General features: G+C 49.1%; 1 protein-coding gene and 1 long non-coding RNA gene across 2 annotated transcripts; both read left to right on the top strand.

The window, feature by feature from the left end:
* Positions 1-456: 456 nt before the first annotated feature.
* On the top strand, positions 457-3,150 carry LOC139031440 (uncharacterized). The gene is made up of 3 exons (XR_011483926.1): positions 457-615; positions 1,939-2,089; positions 2,727-3,150. It is a non-coding gene; the product is annotated as an uncharacterized lncRNA (long non-coding RNA).
* A 2,288-nt stretch (positions 3,151-5,438) lies between these two features.
* APOBEC2 (apolipoprotein B mRNA editing enzyme catalytic subunit 2) lies at positions 5,439-18,703 on the top strand. The gene is made up of 3 exons (XM_020907737.2): positions 5,439-5,759; positions 14,764-15,327; positions 18,309-18,703. The coding sequence occupies exons 1-2, from the start codon at positions 5,614-5,616 to the stop codon at positions 15,305-15,307; spliced, it is 690 nt and encodes a 229-aa protein (XP_020763396.2). The 5' UTR covers positions 5,439-5,613; the 3' UTR covers positions 15,308-15,327; positions 18,309-18,703.

The following is an 18,703-nucleotide window of genomic DNA, read 5'->3' as shown; positions in this document are numbered from 1 at the left end:
AAAGTCTCCTCTGAGAAGTTGATTGTTAAGTTTATCGCTTTCTCCCAGTAGGTTCTTTGGCCCTGCAAACACCCCTTCAAAGGGGAATACTATTAGTCACCTAATGGGCATGATTCTAATCAGATCAAGCTCCTCAAAGACTCAAAGAGCCAGCCAGCCCTGGGGGCCGGGTGGTGCCGGGAGTGGCCGCTGGAATGGAAGACCAAGGTGACCAGGACTACAGTCCCAGTTGTCACCATTTTTCCCCGGGGCCGTGCGTCCTGCATGGCCAGCCAAGCACAGTGTCCTGCCCCGGAAAAGACTGGAAACTCCATTCCACCCTGCATGATTGGAGTTTCTCCTCCCTTCCCAGGGAGCCTCAGACTCTAGGAGCCCCGGGGCCCCCTCGCTGCACCCCGCCCAGGCTCTGGACACCCCTGTTGTTTATGTCAACAGAGTGGTTGCCAGCGGGCAGGCTCCTGCCCACCAGGGGGTGCCCGGTGCCCGCGGCCCGCTGTTTGTATTCCTCATCTCGGTGGTGACCGGGGGGCGGGCAGAGCTGGGCTGGGTCTCCGGGGCAACGCGTTGTTGGGGTGCCAGCTGTCCCTGCAGCCATTCCATCAGCGGGCTCCCGAGGTATCTGCTTTCACAGAGTGAGAATTTAAACCTTCCCCTGGCGAAGCAGCTATTTTCCATCGGCCCCCTCGAGGCCTCTCTACTCCCTTCCCGGTGAGGGCAGCTCGGCTTCTGGCCGAGACCCGAGGAAGAGCCATGCCTGACCCTGCCACCTCCTCCTCAGTACCTCCTAGGCCCTCGGAAGGTTTTCTGAAATGACCATGGGAAACAGGGCCGAGAGAGGCAGGCCCTGGGCCTCACCCAGCTCCTCCCAGACACAGAGGGGCTGGCTGGGTCCTAAGACAGTAGAATTCCCTTGTGGGTTCCCATTCCCACTCACCTGCTGTCTGCTGTCTCTATACCTATACCCCTTCACACACACACACCCCTCATACACAAGTTGCTCCCAGAGTTCAGTCTCCCTGCAAGAACACCTTCTCCCCTGGTCCCCTTCTTGCCCCTCCACCCTCAGAGCCTGGCCTCAGGGGTCCTGATAGCAGTCGGGACTGAAAGGTCAAGGACTGAAGACTCTAGAAGCCCAAAGCTCTGTTCTCACTAGCTGTGTGACTTTGGGCAAGTCACTTACCCTCTCTGATCTCAATTTCCCCCACCAATGAAATGAAGGAAATACTAGTACCTACCCCAACATCCTTATGAGGAGTAAATGAGTTCATTTATGTGACCTGCTTAGAACCCCATCAAGCCCCAGGGAGGGCTGGGCTGGTGTCAGTTCTCACATTACTGAATTCCAGGCAACATAACATAGTGGGAAAATCATGGACCTTGGAGGCTGACAGACTTGAGTTCAAGTCCCAGCACCCCACTGACACCACTGAAATAAATACTTGTCTCTCCTTTTCCTCCTCTACAGAAGCAGTTTATTGATAGAAACATACCCAAGAGTGCTAACACAGGGCAGTGGGCGGGTGCCCACACTAAAAAGAGGACAGTGGCAGCTGCAAGGGGAGGGGTCCAGCTCCTGGCACCCGACCCCCCAGATTAACTGCTGCATTCTGGGGCCAGCCAGGGAAACTGGACTAGCTTGCAAAGGAAAGCCAGGGACAAGGCAGGAATTTGGGCCCCTAGGAGATGCCATAAATAGCCAGAGGGAGTCAGAGGGCCTCCAGGGAAGGGGGTGGGGGGGAAGGAGCAGTGGGAAAGGAAACTGTCAGTCATCAGTCCAGGGAAATCCAGGGCACTCTCCCCAGTGTATGGATGTGGCAGGGGTGAAGGATAGCGTCTTCAGAGAGGAACACGCTGGGTCCTCTGCAGAGGACCACGTCTGTACCATCTCCCAACATCACTCAGAAAATTTCCACCACACTGTTCATCCCCACTCTACAGGTCTTCGGGAGCTGGCCCTGATTCCACATTTTCATCCCTTTGGCCATCCTGGAATACGAGCAATAACTCAGCCTGTGTCACAGGCGGGGACACTGAGGACCATCCAGAGATGCTAAGTAATTTGGCCAACATCATCACACAGCGAATCGAGGTCTGAGATGGGAATATAAACACGGATCTTTCCCCACTTCCAATCTAGGACATACATGTGTGTGTGCGTGTGTGCTAAGTCGGTTCAGACGTGTCCGACTCTTTGCAACCCTATGGACTGTAGCCCACCAGGTTCCTCTGTCCATGGGATTCTCCAAGCAAGCATACTGGAGTGGCTTGCCATGCCCTCCTCCAGGGGATCTTCCCAACCCAGGGATTGAACCTGTCTCTTAGGCCTCCTGTATTGACAGGCAGGTTCTTTACCACTAGTGCCACCTGGGAAGCCCCTAGGGCATACACTACAGCCAAAATATAAGATGATAGCTTATCAGGTGGTAAAGAATCCACCTGCAATGCCTGAGACCCCAGTTCGATTCCTGGGTTGGGAAGATCTGCTGGGAAAGGGATAGGCTACCCTCTCCAGTATTCTTGGGCTTTCCTTGTGGCTCAGCTGGTAAAGAATCCTCCTGCAGTGCTTGAGACCTGGGTTTGATCCCTGGGTTGGGAAGATTCCCTGGAGAAGGGTAAAGGCTACCCACTCCAGTGTTCTGGCCTGGAGAATTCATGAACTATACAGTCTATGGGGTCTCAAAGAGTCAAACACAACTGAGTGATTTTACTTTCACTTTCACCCTCAGGAAGGAAGTCTTTCCCACAAGAGAACAGCGAGCTGAAAGGATCCCCCTCCCCACTGCAAAACATTTTACTCTTCTTAGTCCAGTAGCTGCAGCCGGAAGTGGGAGATAATGCTTTAGAGATGCATCCATCAAAGCTAGCTGGGCATTGCCCTGAAAGTAGAATATAAGCTCAGAAGACCTGGACTTAAATCCTCATGTGATCTTATACAAATCACCTTTCTGAGCTGCAGGGCTCTAACCTGAAAAAGGAAGACAATAATACATACCCCTGTGAGACGGTTGTGAGGACCAAAGGTGATAATGAGAGCCTGAGTGCCCGAATGCCCCCCAAAGCTATTAAGACTGGGAGCTGCTCCTGGTGGGGCAGCACTCGAGTCCGTATTCTTAGTGTTTACTCCAGGAGTGTCTGGCTCTTAGAAGCCCTCAATAAATGCTGATCAAATGAAAAGACGAAGTAAACTCTTTGCATTTAAATGTTGGTTGTTTGTGAGATGCTAATTATAATAATAACATGTGTTTGTTATTTATCAGCTATCACTGCCTTTTCTTTGAGGACACAGGCACTACTACCACTATCCTGTGCCTTATATCCCTGGAAAAATGCCTGAAAAAAACAAATAACTTCTGGATAAGAATGCCAGAATTAGTAACAAGCCTAATAAGGAAGGTGACCATATAGTTTGTCTGTACTGGGGCACTTTGGGAGTGACCAGGGAGCCAGTAACAATTATACCTGGACAACAGATATAAACTATGACAGATCAAAATGCTTGGGCATCTTACTCATAGGGTGCCATGCTGCCCAGAACTCTCTGGAGGAGAGAGCCCCAAATCCTCCCAACCATGCTGACTCCTATTCTCTAATTAGACCATGGAAAGGGTCCCCTACCTTCTCATCACCACCCCCCACTAGCTCTGGGAGCTATGTTCAGACTAGTTCCCCAACATTCTTAGGCTCCTCATTTTCAGCCTCTTGGTGACTCTGACCCCCACCTTCTGTTGCCCTAGGAATATTTGCACTGCCCTAGACACAAAAACTCATGGCCCCAGCTCAGCACCCACCATGTGAAGAACAAAATTCATCCAGCCCCTCCTGAGACTGTTCCAGCTCAGGGGTTGCTCCAAGGGCCCCCGTCATCTCTCGTTAGTTTCAATAGGCTTCTACCCAGGCCTTCTGCTTCTGCTGTTTCTCACCTTCACTCTGTTCTCAGCAAAGCTGCCTGAGCGATCCCACAAACATATGTCAGACCACGTGACTCATCTGTTCAAAGACAGTGTCTTCCTATCTCACTCAGAGAAAAAGCCAAGGTCCTTAGAACAGCCCCTAAGGCCCCAGCGTACTTGTTAAGTCGCTAAGTTGTATCTGACTCTTTGCAACCCCAAGGACTGCAGTACACCAGGCTTCCCTGTCCTTCACTATCTCCTGGAGCTTGCTCAAATTCCTGTCCATTGAGTCGGTGATGCCAGCCTACTTAGCCTTTGTTTATCTCTCTGGCCTCACCTCCTAAGACTCCCAAGCCACACAAATGTCCCTGCTTGGTCTTCAAACACACCAGGAATGCTCCCACCTCAGGACCTTTGCACCTGCTCTTCTGCTCCTTGGAACACTTTCCCCTTAGATATCCCTAGGATTATGTCCCTCAGCTTTTTCAGATCTTTTCTTCATTATTTCCTTTTCAAAGTTCTTCTCTGGCCACCCTATAAAAAATGTGTCACTCTGTCCCCCTTCTCTGCCTTTTCTCCTTAGCACTACCAAACAGACCATGTATATTACTTACCCTCTGTATTGCCCAACCCTTGATAATACTGTATATTGTCAAGCTCCATGAGGGCAAAGATTTTCATTTGTTCTGTTCTTTGCCATGCCCCAGTAACTGAATCAGCCCTTGGCATATAATAGATGCTCAATAAATATTTATTAAACAAATAAAGGGCAAAATGAGAGGGAACACACACAGCAGTTGAATGTTTGACCTCAGGAATAAAAAGTCCTCGTTTTAATCCTGGTCCTGCCACTTTGGGGCTGATGACCCTAAACTGGGGCCTTAACCTTTCTGTGTAAAATGGGGATAATCCACATGACCTCCCAGGATGGTTGAGAGCATTAAGTCCGATTTCACACATAAAACACTAAACTCACTGCCTGGCCTATTTCCAAAACTCTAAGCTTAGTCAATGGCAAAATAGTTACTTCTGGAGGCTCCCAGTGGATGTGATGTTGCATTAGGTATCATTATAGGCAAATCAGCATGCACTCCCTTTGAGTAACAACTCAATGTCTTCCCCATTGGCAGTACTTATGCCCCTCACCCCATCTCAGGACCCTTCTTCCCTGAACCCAAGTCCCCCCAGTCAGGCTGGCCTGGGTCCCGTTCAACACAAGCCTTGTCCCGCTTAAACCTCTGAGAGAGCTCCCCTCCGAAAACTCACCCACCCTAGGTCCCTTCCGAAATCTCGCCAGGCGAGCTGGGTGGGGGGAAAAGAAAAGAAAAAAAGGTTAGGGAGGAAGAGAAAGAGAATGTGAAGACCTGTGTAACCCGGTGCAGGGGGCAGGGGTGCAGGCCAAGCCATCCCCACCTGCCAGCTTCCTGTCTCTGCTTCTGATAAATAGGGGACACCGATGGCCAGATTTTCCATTCCCCCCATCCCCGCACCCGCCGTCACTCAATTAAAAAAAGATAGAACGAGAGAAGCTGGGGGAGGGGCCTCTGGCTATAAAGCCTGCGGGCCAGGGGCTGAGCGCACTCGCCTGGCCTGCCCCATCCTCCTCCCGTCATCCCAGGCAGATTTAGCTGCTGACAGCTGCTTGGGACTCTGCCGCCAGGCCTTGGCCCAGACCTGCCGCCTCTCCCCTCTTTCTCATTGACTCCAGAGCCTCAGCCCCTCCATGGCTCAGAAAGAAGAGGCCGCGGCCGCGGCGGCCACGGCGGCCGCGGAGCCCGCCTCCCAGAATGGCGAGGACCTGGAGAACCTGGACGACCCCGAGAAGCTGAAGGAGCTGATTGAGCTGCCGCCCTTTGAGATCGTCACCGGGTGAGAGCTGGGCGTGGGCTGGGCTCCCCCTCCCCAGCACGAAGCAGCGGGGAGAGGCTGGGGGACTTGGGATGGGAATAGTAGGGGTCAGGGTCACCACCGACAGAGCGAGAGCGCACAGGTGTGCACCACTTGGGAGGCAGCAGCAGATCTCTCCGGGCTTCTCAGAGTGACAACTCCGATCAGCCGAGGTAGGGGCAACTCTGGGGAATTGAGGACCCTGAGACGGAAACCAGCCCTGGGGCTTCCTGGTGTTGGGGCGTCACCTGCCCCTCTGGGTAAAAGCAGTTTAGTCCCAGGGAATTTGGTGAGAACACGGGATATCGCCAGCACGTTTCAGTACAGTCCCAGAGTCCCTCCTCCTGCAACTTCTGTCCCTGCTTCTGAGTGGCCTCTCCTCTGCCCGTAGGCCTCCCTCTCTTTCTTTAGAGCTTCTCCCTGCAGTAACAGAGCCTAAGACAGGAAAGACAGATCCATCCTTTCCCAAGCTAGTGAGAAGCAGTCTGTTTTTCTTGCTGCATCATCTCTGAATCTCCCCAGGGGCTGAGATTCACATCGACCCCCAGGGAAAAAGAGAGGTTACAGGCCAGGTAACACAGGCCAGGGCCGGGGCTTCTGGACAGAGGAGGTGTTCCTTCACCCTCCACCACATCCTGGAGGAAGCAGGACCTAGAGCAGAGAATGCTGAGGCTCCAAACGGGGTCCCCCTGTCGTGTCTAGATTATGCCACCTCCAGGAATAAAACAAGGCAGTCATCCTCCTCTTCTCTCTCTGTCCCTTTGGCAGAAGATTCTGCTAAATTCCTAAATGAAGAATAAGAAGGGAATTTGTTGTTGTTTAGTCGTGAAGTCATGCCCGAGTCTTTGTGACCCCATGGACTGTAGCCCGCCCAGGCTCTTCTGTCCATGGGATTCTCCCGGCAAGAAGACTGGAGTGGGTTGCCATTTCCTCCTCCAGGGGATCTTCCCCACCCAGGGACTGAGTATGTGGGGACGTAAGGATTCCTTGGGAGTCTCCAGCAATGCCCACAGGCAGCGGAGGGGCCACAGGAAGAGAAATTCTGGGAAGAATGGAGGCTTGATGCCTTCAAGGGCAGAGGAGCCCTGGGAGGTGATTGGGACTTGCTGTTTGAAGCTGGGCAAGTGTTTTCTTCCAGTCCTGGCCTGGCTGCAATCTTTTCACTTGCAACCTTAGGAAGTTGTGTTAGTTGATTCCCAAGGTTCCTTCCGGCTGAGACATTTTCCGGTTTCTAAGAGGACCTGAAGGAAATGTATCCTAGTTCTTGAGGCAAGGCTTCAGGGAAGAGCCCCTGAACTTGCACTTCTCCGTGGCCAACCGAGTAACGTCACCCTCATCCCAGGATTAAAGGAGCAACAGGGCACAGATTAATATAGACACAGGGAGAGCCTAGGGCCGCCAGGCTGGGAGAGTCCTCCATTCCAGTGGCTTTTTATAGAAAGAGATCCTTTTTCTGACAGCTAAGTACGCCGGCCCATGCTGGCCTTGGTCTCCCTCTCACACACACAGGCACACCCACTTGTGCTGTGTCGTAATCTCCCCGGCACACGGGCAGGGTCAGTTCAGAAGAGAATTAGAATGTTTGCTGAGTTGAACATGCTTTGGGGGCTCAGGGTGGTGGGTTTTGAAAGATTAAATCCTCTGATGTCACAGACACGCGTCCGGGGCTTTCTGATGCCGGCACACTTTCACACGACTGAGCTCATTCCAGCCTCACCATGAGGCTGAGAGAGGAGCTATATCACGGCCACACCCCACACAGATGGGGAAACAGAGTCAGGGAGGTCCAGTCACGCTCCTAGGCCACAGAACCAGTAAGAGGCACGCTTTCTGACTCCAGCCTCGCGTCCGTCTCACTCGTCTCCCAAACAGGGCTCCCACCTGTCTCCATCCTCCAGGTGGTGAGGTGCACAGGCTTCCCTGAGCCAAGGCTCCCCAATGAGGCACAGGAGGGCCAGTTTCCGGACGCTCTGAGAGCGGTTCAGGAGGGAGGGGGAGCCCGTCGTATTTCCCGGCCACAAGGAACAGCTGTGGAGATCTGTCTCCCCGGCCCCTGCGGGTAAACAGACAACTTAAAATAGCCTCGAGGTGCGGCTGCGTCTGTGAGGGGACAGGCCCAGGGAAAGCTTTCCTCTCCTCCGCTCTCCAGGTGTCCTGGCATCCAAGGGCCATCAGAGCCTGGCCTCCCCGGGGGAGGGTCTCATCACACTGCTCCTGGAACAGGGCCCCACACTAGAGCAGCAGACAGCTTTTGAGCAAACAGTCTGAAGGAAGGGGGACTACCAGGTATGAATAAGGAGAAACGTGCCCACTTGTTGTGATTCTGGTTTGAATAGGGACTCGGGATAGAAAGCAGGGAATTCCCTGGTGGTCCAGGGGTTAGGGCTGGGCACTTTCCCTCCCAAGGGCCCAGGTTTAATCCATGGTCAGGGAACTAAGATCCTACAGGCTGCGCGACACGGTCAGAAAAAAAAAAAACAAAGCAGACTTAAGAACATTAAAAATGATGTGGTAGAAAATGCTAGCAAAAGGTCTATAGTAGCAGTGGTGTGCCCAGGCCTGTTCACGCCTCTCAGCTGAGAATCCATTGGATGCATCTCTTACCATGTCTGTGTTCACTGACTTCCTGTTGGTTTCTTGAAATCTCCATAGTGGGTGTGTAGACGGGAAAGCAGCAAATGTTAGAAATCAGGGCTTTTACCGGAAAAAAAAGGGACAGAAAGGGAGAGCCCTCTGAACAGGAATGGAAGAGCAGAGGAGGGATGTGCTTAAAAGGGTAAGACCTGAGGCCCAGAGAAGGCACCATCCATCAGTACCAGGTTTAATTTTCGAAAGTCGACCATTGTCCAAAGAGAGGTTAGATTACTCAATCTGTCTTTTGGATGAGGAAACCAAGCCTCGGAGAAATAATTTGCCCAAAGCTAGTGGATGAAGTCAGGTTTCCCAGATGGCGCTAATGGTAAAGAACCCGCCTGCCAATGCAGGAGATGCAAGAGACTTGGGTTCAATCCCTAGGTTGAGAAGATCCCCTGGAGGAGGGCATGGCAACCCACTCCAGTGTTCTTGCCTGGAGAATCCCCGTGGACTGAGGAGCCTGGAGGGCTACAGTTTATAGGGTCACAAAGAGTCAGACACGACAGAGCGACTAAGAACACAAACACGAAGTGGATGGAGTAGGATGTGAATCCCAAGACTGGCTGACTCCAAATCACCACACTGCATCCAGAAAAAGCCATAAAGAGAAATCTTGTATGCAAATTCAACAAAAAGTTTCTGAACAGGAGTCATTTTACTCACTGCCTGTTTTCCCCAGAAGTATTTAATCTCCATGATGACAAGGATTCTGCCTTTTAGGTGTTTTCTCCCCAGCACCAAGAGTGGTACCCAGCTCCTAACTGGTGCTCAATAATTATTTGTTGAATAAATGAGTGAACTCATGATTGAGTGCCTATTGTGTGGTAGGCTCTCTGTCAGACATCGGAGTAGGGAATTAATGGGGAGAGGGCTACTTTTTTGTAACTTTTTATTTTATATTGGAGGACTTCCCCTGTGGCTCAGATGGTAAAGACTCTGCCTGCAATGCAGGAGACCCAGGTTCAACCCCTGAATCAGAAAGATCCCCCTGCAGAAGGGAATGGCAACCCACTCTAGTATTCTTGCCTGGAGAATTCCATGGACAGAGGAGGCAGGTGGGCTACAGTCCATGGATTGCAAAAAGTCGGACACAACTGAACGACTGTCACCTCATAACTGATTAACGATGGTGTGATAGTTTCAGGTGGACGGCAAAGGGACTCAACCATACATACACCTGCATCCGTGGTCCCTCAACCCCACTCCCATCCAGGCTGCCACATAACACTGAGCAGCGTTCCCTGTGCTATCCTTGGTTATCCACTTTAAATATAGCATTGTGTACACATCGACCCCAAACTCCCTAACAGTCAGGGAGGGCTTCTTGATGGGAGAAGTTCTGGATATATTATTAATATATATACAAAGATCCAGCAGCACTAGGCTCACAAGAGAATTCCTCTGGTTCTCGCTTGCTTCTGAACTCAGCTTGCTTGAGGGAAGCTCTGGGCACCAAAATGGGCTGACTCCCCATCCCTCCATCCCAGCTGCAGCTCTGCCTGGCACCACCCCTTGCTGTGTGTTTGTCTTTATCTCTAGTTGTTGTGTATGATTTTACATGAAGCTGAACCTGCTATCAAAGGGGTTATTCTGGAACAGAGATAAATGACACAGGCAGTGAGTCTCCTTTCAGCCACTTCTTTAGCCACCAGTAGTTTACTCCACCCATGTGAGGAGAAAGAGAGAGAAGCAGGGTTCAGAGAAGGGCTGGGCCAGGAGTCCGGGGCCTTCAAGGCCACTATTAATGCCGTGGCTGCTTGCCCCTCACCTGGACTCCTGAGCAGGTTGCGAAGGCTTGTTTCATAAAGGACAGAAGATGGTCACCGACTCTGGTCTCTGAGTGTCAGGGGAAGGTGGAAGCTTATGTGCAGGATGGTGTTCCCCCGAGAAACAGAGCGGGCCCAGGGCTTGCGGAATCCCATCCAGAACTGCCAGTCAGGAGCCAGCAGCCCATCAAACACCTTCTTAGCTCTAGGAAGTTTGGCTGTTAGAACTCTGTTTCCCCATATTCCTCCTTCTGATGATGCCCACTATGTAGCATCCACTTCGAAAAGTGGTCTGAGAAAGGGGAAAGGAAACTCAGACTGGCAATTCTGCCTCTTTCAAGTAGGTCATGAAAAGGTCTAGTGAGCAAAGCGGAAATGAGTCATCACTCAATTACCTTTGAGTCAGTTTTCTGCTCCATGGATTATTCGGGGGACAAATGTCTAATCTCAGACAAGTTTCCACTGCCCTCCAAGTTGCTTGCCTTCACTGTCTAGATTTATGCTTAGGAAATGCAAATGCTTTTTAATGTGAAAGTGAGGGGGGGAAAGAAATACACACACACACACACACACACACACACATATATATTACATTGAGTCACATCTCTTCTCCCTCCATCAAGCAGAGAGTTGTCCCTCTTTTTCTAGATATAAGGATTCTTGGTTTCCTGCCTAGAGAACTACAATGTCCAGAAACCCAGGTCTAAGGAGATGAAGTGTGAATGGCCTTGTTTGCAGAAAGTATGAGGAAATGGTTCCTAAGGAGGTGCCAATGTTGGCAGGAGCGGGTAGGAGTTATGCTGTTGGTTTCTGTGCTTGAAGAAGGGACTGGGTCCAGGTGAAAAAATCTATCATCAGCATCTCTCTCCTGGCCACCACTCCAACATACACTCACATACACATACTCAATCACACACACAGACATACACACACACTCACACTTAAGCAGGAAAATATCTGCTGGGGTTGAGAGCAAAGGGCTATACGTAAATATGGTACTGGAGCATGTCATTCTACGAGAAAATAAAAGATGTGTGTGATTATCTACAAAATCACTGTCACTATTTCTGTCTCTCCACTAGTGGGCATAATGTTATTTAGTCGCTCTTTCATCTCCGACTCTTTTGCAACCCCATGGACTGCAGCCCACCAAGCTCCTCTGTCCATCGGCTTTTCCAGGCAAGAATACTGGAGTGAGTTGCCATTTCCTTCTCCAGGGGATCTTCCCAACCCAGGGATCAAACCCATGTCTCCTGCATTGGCAGGTGGATTCTTTACTATCGAGCCACCAGGGAAGCCGAGTGGGCATAATAGTGTTGACTTACTTCGTGATTCTATAGAATGACCCAAGATGACCACGTTGGCTAGCTCTCTGGATAAATTTCAGGCCACCTCTGTTCTCCTGGTGACCCTCCAGGACCTGGCTGTTTCAGTCTGTGAGAACCACAAAGAACCTCATTCAACCTGTATGCTCCTTCTAGAAAGACCAAGAATCCCACTGAGAAGCCAAGCAGGCTCGGTCTCTGAGCAAACCCAAAGAAAGACTGGGAGCCCAAACCTTCCATGACTTTCCTTTGCCCCTTGAATGCACTTCCCTTTCTGAGGTACCAGGTCCAGAAGGCCCTGCTGAGGGATAGGGCAGACCGTGAGGCTGCTGGCCCCAGGGGATGGAAACCGATATTTAGGGAGAGGTGAACGTTCTTCCTCTCCATTGGGCTTCCTGTTTCTCTGGGTCCTTTCCTCTTGCCTAAAGAAGAGGACAGACTGAGAGAAGCATCAGTTGTAGACCATCCAGCCAACATGCAACCTCACACTGGGCCACACATGTCTTCTCGGTTGGGCTCTACTCGGCAAAGTTGGAGCAATACTTTTCAGTTTCAGAAAGGAAACCTGAGGGACCACATAGGAAGCTACTGCTGAAGCCCCCAAGCCAACCAAGCAGCTATGAATCCTTCCAAAAACTTTACTGCAAATCCATCCTACAGGTGGCTCTTGATTGGACTTGGGGATGGTTGGGAGGGCGGGGTGCTGGGATTGGGGGTGGTCTGGCACTGATCAGAGAGGGGGGAAAAAAGGTTTCAGCAAGAAGGGTAGGCTCCGTGCTTCTCGGGAGGAAAAAAAGCCACTCGAGGAAGTGAAAGGATCATTTAGCAACTGGCTGAGTTGAGGAGTGGTCTTCTGGGGTGTGTTTAATGGGGGAGAGCTCAGTGTAAGTGACTTCCCAGCAGGGAATTAAAGAGGAGAGGTGAATCATCAGGCCATCCTTTCTCCCCAAATGTTAAGTAAATAATAAACACATTCAACCAGGGACAGAGGGACTTAGAGAGCTAAAGATAGTACTCGAAGGAATCCCAGGGCTGGGGCCCCAAACACATCCATCTCCACAGTGGAAACTTAACCTGACAGCAAGGGACATGGAAACCTGGGAGGAGAAAATTTGGTGATGGGGAAGGGGACGACTCAAGTTTACTCAGCTCTTTGGCACCTGCTACTTATCCCTAAGAAGCCAAGGCCCTGGGATACCAGGGATCCCCCTGCAGCCCAGGGAGTTGGGTGACCTCTCTGGCAGGAGGGAAGGGGTATGGAGAAGAAAGAGAAGAGCTACTAGTTGGGGATCTTCTGGGGCAACCACAGAGATCACCTTTTTTAAAGTTTTTTTGTTTTATTTTTGTCTGCACTGGGCTTCATCGATGCACGTGGGCTTTCTCTAGTTGTGGCAAGCAGGGCCTTCTCACTTCAGAGGCTTTTCTTGTTGTGGAGCACAGGATCTAGGGGGCGGGGCACAGTAGTCGCCTTATGAGGGCTTAGTTGCCCCTCGGCATGTGGAATCTTCCTGGAGCAGGGATCGAATGCGTGTCCTCTGCATCGGCAGGCTGATTCTTAACCACTAGACCATCAGGGAGATCTGAGATTACATTTTAAAAAAGAAAACAGTCAGCCTCTCCAGCTGGTACTCATCCCTTCCTCTCCTTCTGACCTTTTCAGTCTCTCTTCTTACAGCCTCTTCATTCTCTTTGGCCTTCAAACCTGCACAAATATTCCCTATTTTAGAAAAACATGCCCATACAAACAAGACAATCTTCAACACTGACGCTTGCTTCTTTAGTTTTTTTTTCTTACCTTATTCCTACCAAACTTTTTGAAACAACTGGCCTTTTTCTGCTGCTTTCATTTCCTAATCATCCACCTCCCCTGGAAGCCACTGGACATATTCATCACCAAGTCTGGTGTCCCAAGACACCAACTGGGCTTCCCAAATGTCAGAATTTTCCCCAGCTTCGCTCTCTCTGCCTAAAGTCACCCCTGTAACTCTTCCATGGACCTGTTTCATTATACTTTTCTTTCCTCAGGAACCTGTAACAATTCTCTATTGACTCCTGGTCAAGGCTAAACTTTCAAGAAACTTCACCGTGGGTCCTTACTCCACCTCCACCTCGTCATTTCCAGCCATCTTCTACTCTTCTCAGCTGTCTTATTTACATCTTTTCTTTCCAGCCAGAATCTAGCTGGTAGATCATAAGCATCTAAAGGACAGAGGCTAAGTCTTTTATGGTTTTGAACTGTGTCAATACCACACAAGTTAATTCATATCAAAGTACACTGAGGTAGCCTAACTTCAAAAATAAACCTTCCTGGACACTTACATGACAACCATTCTTTCACCTGAGGGAAAAGATGACATGAGAAAGTCCTTGGGAGAGCCTGGGACTGCACATTTTAGGCCACCCCTTACCTAAGATGCCCACTCCAGTACTCTTGCCTGGAAAATCCCATGGACGGAGGAGCCTGGTAGGCTGCAGTCCATGGGGTCGCTGAGTCAGACATGACTGAGCAACTCCACTTTCACTTTTCACTTTCATGCATTGGAGAAGGAAATGGCAACCCACTCCAGTGTTCTTGCCTGGCGAATCCCAGGGACGGCGGAGCCTGGTGGGCTGCCGTCTATGCGGTTGCACAGAGTCAGACACAACTGACACAACTTAGCAGCAGAGCAGCAGCAGTACCTAAAATGCAATATCTGAGTGACAGAGATTATGAAAGCGTGAAGTATTCTGCACAATCTTTGCCTTGCTCTGTCATAAGAATGTTTACATGCTTGCTACTTTGTAACACTATTTGGACACTGTTCAAACCTGGCTACTTATTTGAATCATCTGGAGCATTTTTTTTAATACCGATCCCCAGGCCTCCTCCAAATGTTCTGATTTACTTGGTGTGGGGCACCAGCAGGAACATTTGTAGCTCCTCCAGCAGATTCTAACGTACAGTCAGGTTAAAGAGTCACTGATTTAGAAATCTGAGTGTGTGCCATGTGTTGGGAGTGAAGGAGTGTTTGAAGATCTGTGCTAATGTGGTGTCCAGGATGCACACCTCACTCCAGATTGTCTCCTCTCCTTTAGATACGTTTGAGTTCCTTCATGCCTTTGTCACCACCATTAGCATATAGGCAAGGCCTGTTTCAGTAGACAGAATGAATCTGTCTCCGGGGGAATTGATCTTGGAAAGCCACCTACTCCAGGCGAGTCCTAAAATAAGAACTCATCACCCGATCTCCTTCCCTGTGCCTTTGTCTCCTTGACCCATAGGGAGCGACTGCCTGCCCACTACTTTAAGTTTCAGTTCCGGAACGTGGAGTACAGCTCTGGGAGGAACAAGACCTTCCTCTGCTATGTGGTGGAAGCACAGAACAAGGGAGGCCAAGTGCAGGCCTCTCGAGGGTACCTGGAGGACGAGCACGCTGCTGCCCACGCGGAAGAAGCCTTCTTCAACAGCATCATGCCGACCTTCGACCCCGCCCTGCGCTACTTGGTCACCTGGTACGTGTCCTCCAGCCCCTGCGCGGCCTGCGCGGACCGCATCGTCAAGACCCTCAACAAGACCAAGAACCTGCGCCTGCTCATCCTGGTGGGGCGGCTGTTCATGTGGGAGGAGCCCGAGGTCCAGGCGGCTCTCAGGAAGCTGAAGGAGGCCGGCTGCAGACTTCGCATCATGAAGCCCCAGGACTTCGAGTTCATCTGGCAGAATTTTGTGGAGCAAGAAGAGGGTGAATCCAAGGCCTTTGAGCCCTGGGAGGACATTCAGGAGAACTTCCTGTACTACGAGGAGAAGTTGGCAGACATCCTGAAGTAGGCAGCTAGGTTCAGCCTCACGTGAGTCTGTTCACTGTCAACTTGGATAGAAGGGCAGGTGGAATGAGTGGTCTCTCAGATTTTCCTTTGAAAAGATTTCATCTCTTCTTTTCTGGTTAGTGGTAACAACATTCTTAGATCCTGCCTTTTCTCTTTCCTCTGAATTCCTCTCCCTAAATCCTCTCTCCTACCCTTTTATATCAAACTGACTTTCTCCATAACTTAGAGTGCTCAAGGGTGATAGAAATCCAGAAGCTCTGATGAGACCGAATAACATTTTCATAAGATGAGGATGGTACAAGGACCTGTTGCGCATGCACACGTGTGTGTGTGTCTATGTGTCTGTGTACACGTGAGCGCACTCAGTTGCTTGGTCATGTCCAACTCTTTGTGACCCCATGGACTGTAGCCCAGGACCAGGATCCTCTGTGCATGGAATTTTCAGGTAAAAATACTGGAGCCAATTGCCATTTCCTACTCCAGGGGATCTTTCCAACACAGGGATCGAACCCTCAACAACTCTTGCATCTCCTGTATTTGGCAGGTGGATTCTTTACAACTACACCAGCTGGGATGCCCACAAGGACCTGCTACTGAACAGCAGATATTTCAGTCCTCTAACAAGTCCCCATGTCCACCTGTCCAAACTTACTAACTTTAGACACCTTCTAGACACTCTGCCCCCACCCCATCTACAATCTTACCATTGTTTTTCCTTTAATGCTGGTTTTTCATTCCTACATGGGCATATTGTCCCCCTCATTTTTGGTAATTTTGAATGTCCCTGAATGGATTTGTATTCAACTCTTTGTGGGGACGAGGGAGACTGAGAAATTCATGTTTTCAAACAAATGGTTCTGCTTTGAGGGAGACCAGGAATTGCTGTGTGAACGTACAATGCAAAAACACTTCTCTCATGTTAAGACCTCAGCAAAACTTGCACAAAAACTATGAGTTCAGGAATGGGGATAATAAAGCAGCAAGTTCTGCTATAAAGGAATGTTTTGGAAAAGGAAATGGCAACCCACTCCAGTACCCTTGCCTGGAAAATTCTATGGATGGAGAAGCCTGGTAGCCTACAGTCCATGGGGTCGCAAAGAGTCAGACACGACTGAGCGACTTTACTTCAATACTTCAAGGGTTAAAAAGATGTTTGCAAATTAGGCAACAGCTCAGAAGTAGCCTCCTAACAGGTATCAATATGGGATAGGAGAACTGGAAGTAAAGATTAGCTACTTAAGCAAACAATTAGGACACAATTAAGGTCAATTCGACCTCTTGCTGAGGGTAAATCAGACTCTTAGAGAAACAGGCCAATTGCCCTCAGGAAAGAGGGTACAGGATCTCCTACTGTCTCTTTTTGAATTTGGTTTGATGTAGTTTGCTTCCACAGAAGTGCTATGTATAACTAAGTCCCTTTACAAGACCTGAGTTACTGATCAAAACTTTCCATTACCAGAGAAAGGGTCTTCACACCCTCTTATCCAACTTTAATTCTGTAACACCTCACAGATTAGTAAAACATGAAAGCAGTATGCTTCCATGATGTTAAATTTATTTTTGGTGCCTCTCAGTCTTCATACTCTGAAGAGATGCTGCTTCATGGACATGTTCTGGAAACATCGATGTTCCAGAGCCTGATACTGGCAGGTCTGTGCACACAGGGTGTTGGATCGTCCTCCAGCTGAGCATCTGTCAATCCATCAAGTCACAGTTCTCAGCCATTTCTTACAAAAAAGCAAGACCTATTCACTGAATTCAGTGAGACCAGGGTCAGACAGTGCTGTGAGATACCTTGCTCACCTAAAATAAGACACCACTCAAGAGCGATGATGAGTAGTAATACAGATTTCTAAAGGTGACCTCTGAAAATACAGAAATTCCTTGAAGATTTTATTAGTGTAGAAACTAGCACCCATAAACCCTACATAAATTCTGTAGAATGATGACTGGCAGCCTAATTTTAACTCTAGTATACTTTCTTCTTAAACATTTTGTAGTCACAGGCCACTTTTTCCAGCTGCCAAACTAGCAAGACCTCAGAGATGAGTGTGTTTTACCTATTAAGTCAAATAATTAAATAGCTAAATCTGCTATAAAAATTAAGCATTTCAAGGATTAAAAAGCTTTTAACTTTGGATAATTGAGAGTTGCCTTTTACGCTGATCTAAATCAACATAAACAAACAGATAAATCAGCTTGAGAGAAAAGTCCACTTCTAAGTCAATTTTTTAATAAAATATTATCGAACAAGTTCCACATTCTAAGTCTCTTTCCATTAGTGTACATAATCGTATTATCTGGACCCATTAACATGCTTCCCTGTACTCTATTTGAGTTGCTCATATTCCTGAAGGGAGAGGTTAAAATGTACCAAATTAAAAAAAAAAAAAACTGGCATGAAATCAAGTTGTAATCTAAAAGCCCCAAAGAACTCTGCTTAATTAAAATACTCTCAAGCAATGAGCATTTGTTAAAGAAATGTGTCTCATAATATCTTCTTCCATCTTTTGAAAAAATGACAGAATAGGATTTAACCATACAGTTAAAGCAAGATAACATAGTTAAGCTTCCTAGTTGGCTCAGTGGTAAAGAAAACGCCCACCAAGCAGGAGATATGGGTTCAATCCCTGGGTCGGGAAGATCCCCTGGAGAAGCAAATGGTAACCCACTCCAGGATTCTTGCCTGGGAAATCCCATGGACAGAGCACCCTAGCTGGCTAGTCCATGGAGTTGCAAAGAATCAGACACGACTTAGTGACTTGATAGCAGCAGCGGCAACACAGTTGAAGATCTCTTCTGGGGCTCTCTCTGTGTGAACCACACCAAAATATGAATGAAACAAATCCAATCCTGAATAAAACAGAAACCACAGATGGCTATGGAGAAATTCAGGCATTCATTGAGAAAGGCACAAAGAAACCCTAACTCAAAAAGAAAACTCTTCTTTGTTTGGGGCCAGCAGGGCTCTCAGTAACATTGCTTTCTGTTTTCTCACAAAGGTCTGCCTGCTGCCACCAAGAGACAGCAATGACACGTGGTCATCTGGGATATGCCTGACTTCTTAATACCGCTTGGAGCTGGACGACATCCGACACCCACCAACCCTTCTGCCCAAGGCCCTCTGAGGACTCAAAATACTTATGCTGTAAATCACTTAAGCTGTGTCTCTCTAAGGCTGCTCTTGGGAAACAGGAAAGTGAGCCGTGAAGAGAAATGGCACCAGGCTCTGTGGGACTGAAGGTCCGTATTATTTCCCCAATTGGGCTTGGGGCAAACAGCCTCAGACCCAAAGTCTGAACAGATCTTTGAAACATGTCTAGAAATGCATCTCATGTTAAGTTGGGATTTTTTTTTTTTTTTAAACAGCAACATTAATAAAAGAGGTGGCGTGGTC

The sequence above is a fragment of the Odocoileus virginianus genome, chromosome 27 (genome assembly GCF_023699985.2).
Source record: "Odocoileus virginianus isolate 20LAN1187 ecotype Illinois chromosome 27, Ovbor_1.2, whole genome shotgun sequence".
In the NCBI taxonomy this organism is placed as follows: domain Eukaryota; kingdom Metazoa; phylum Chordata; class Mammalia; order Artiodactyla; family Cervidae; genus Odocoileus; species Odocoileus virginianus.
This window is presented reverse-complemented; position numbering and strand designations above follow the sequence as displayed.

Bases quoted from the DNA above. Each gene is read 5' to 3' on its own strand.
- APOBEC2 (XM_020907737.2), top strand. From the start codon at position 5,614: ATGGCTCAGAAAGAAGAGGCCGCGGCCGCGGCGGCCACGGCGGCCGCG. The intron at 5,760-14,763 runs GTGAGAGCTGGG...CTTGACCCATAG, and splicing joins CCCTTTGAGATCGTCACCGG to GGAGCGACTGCCTGCCCACT.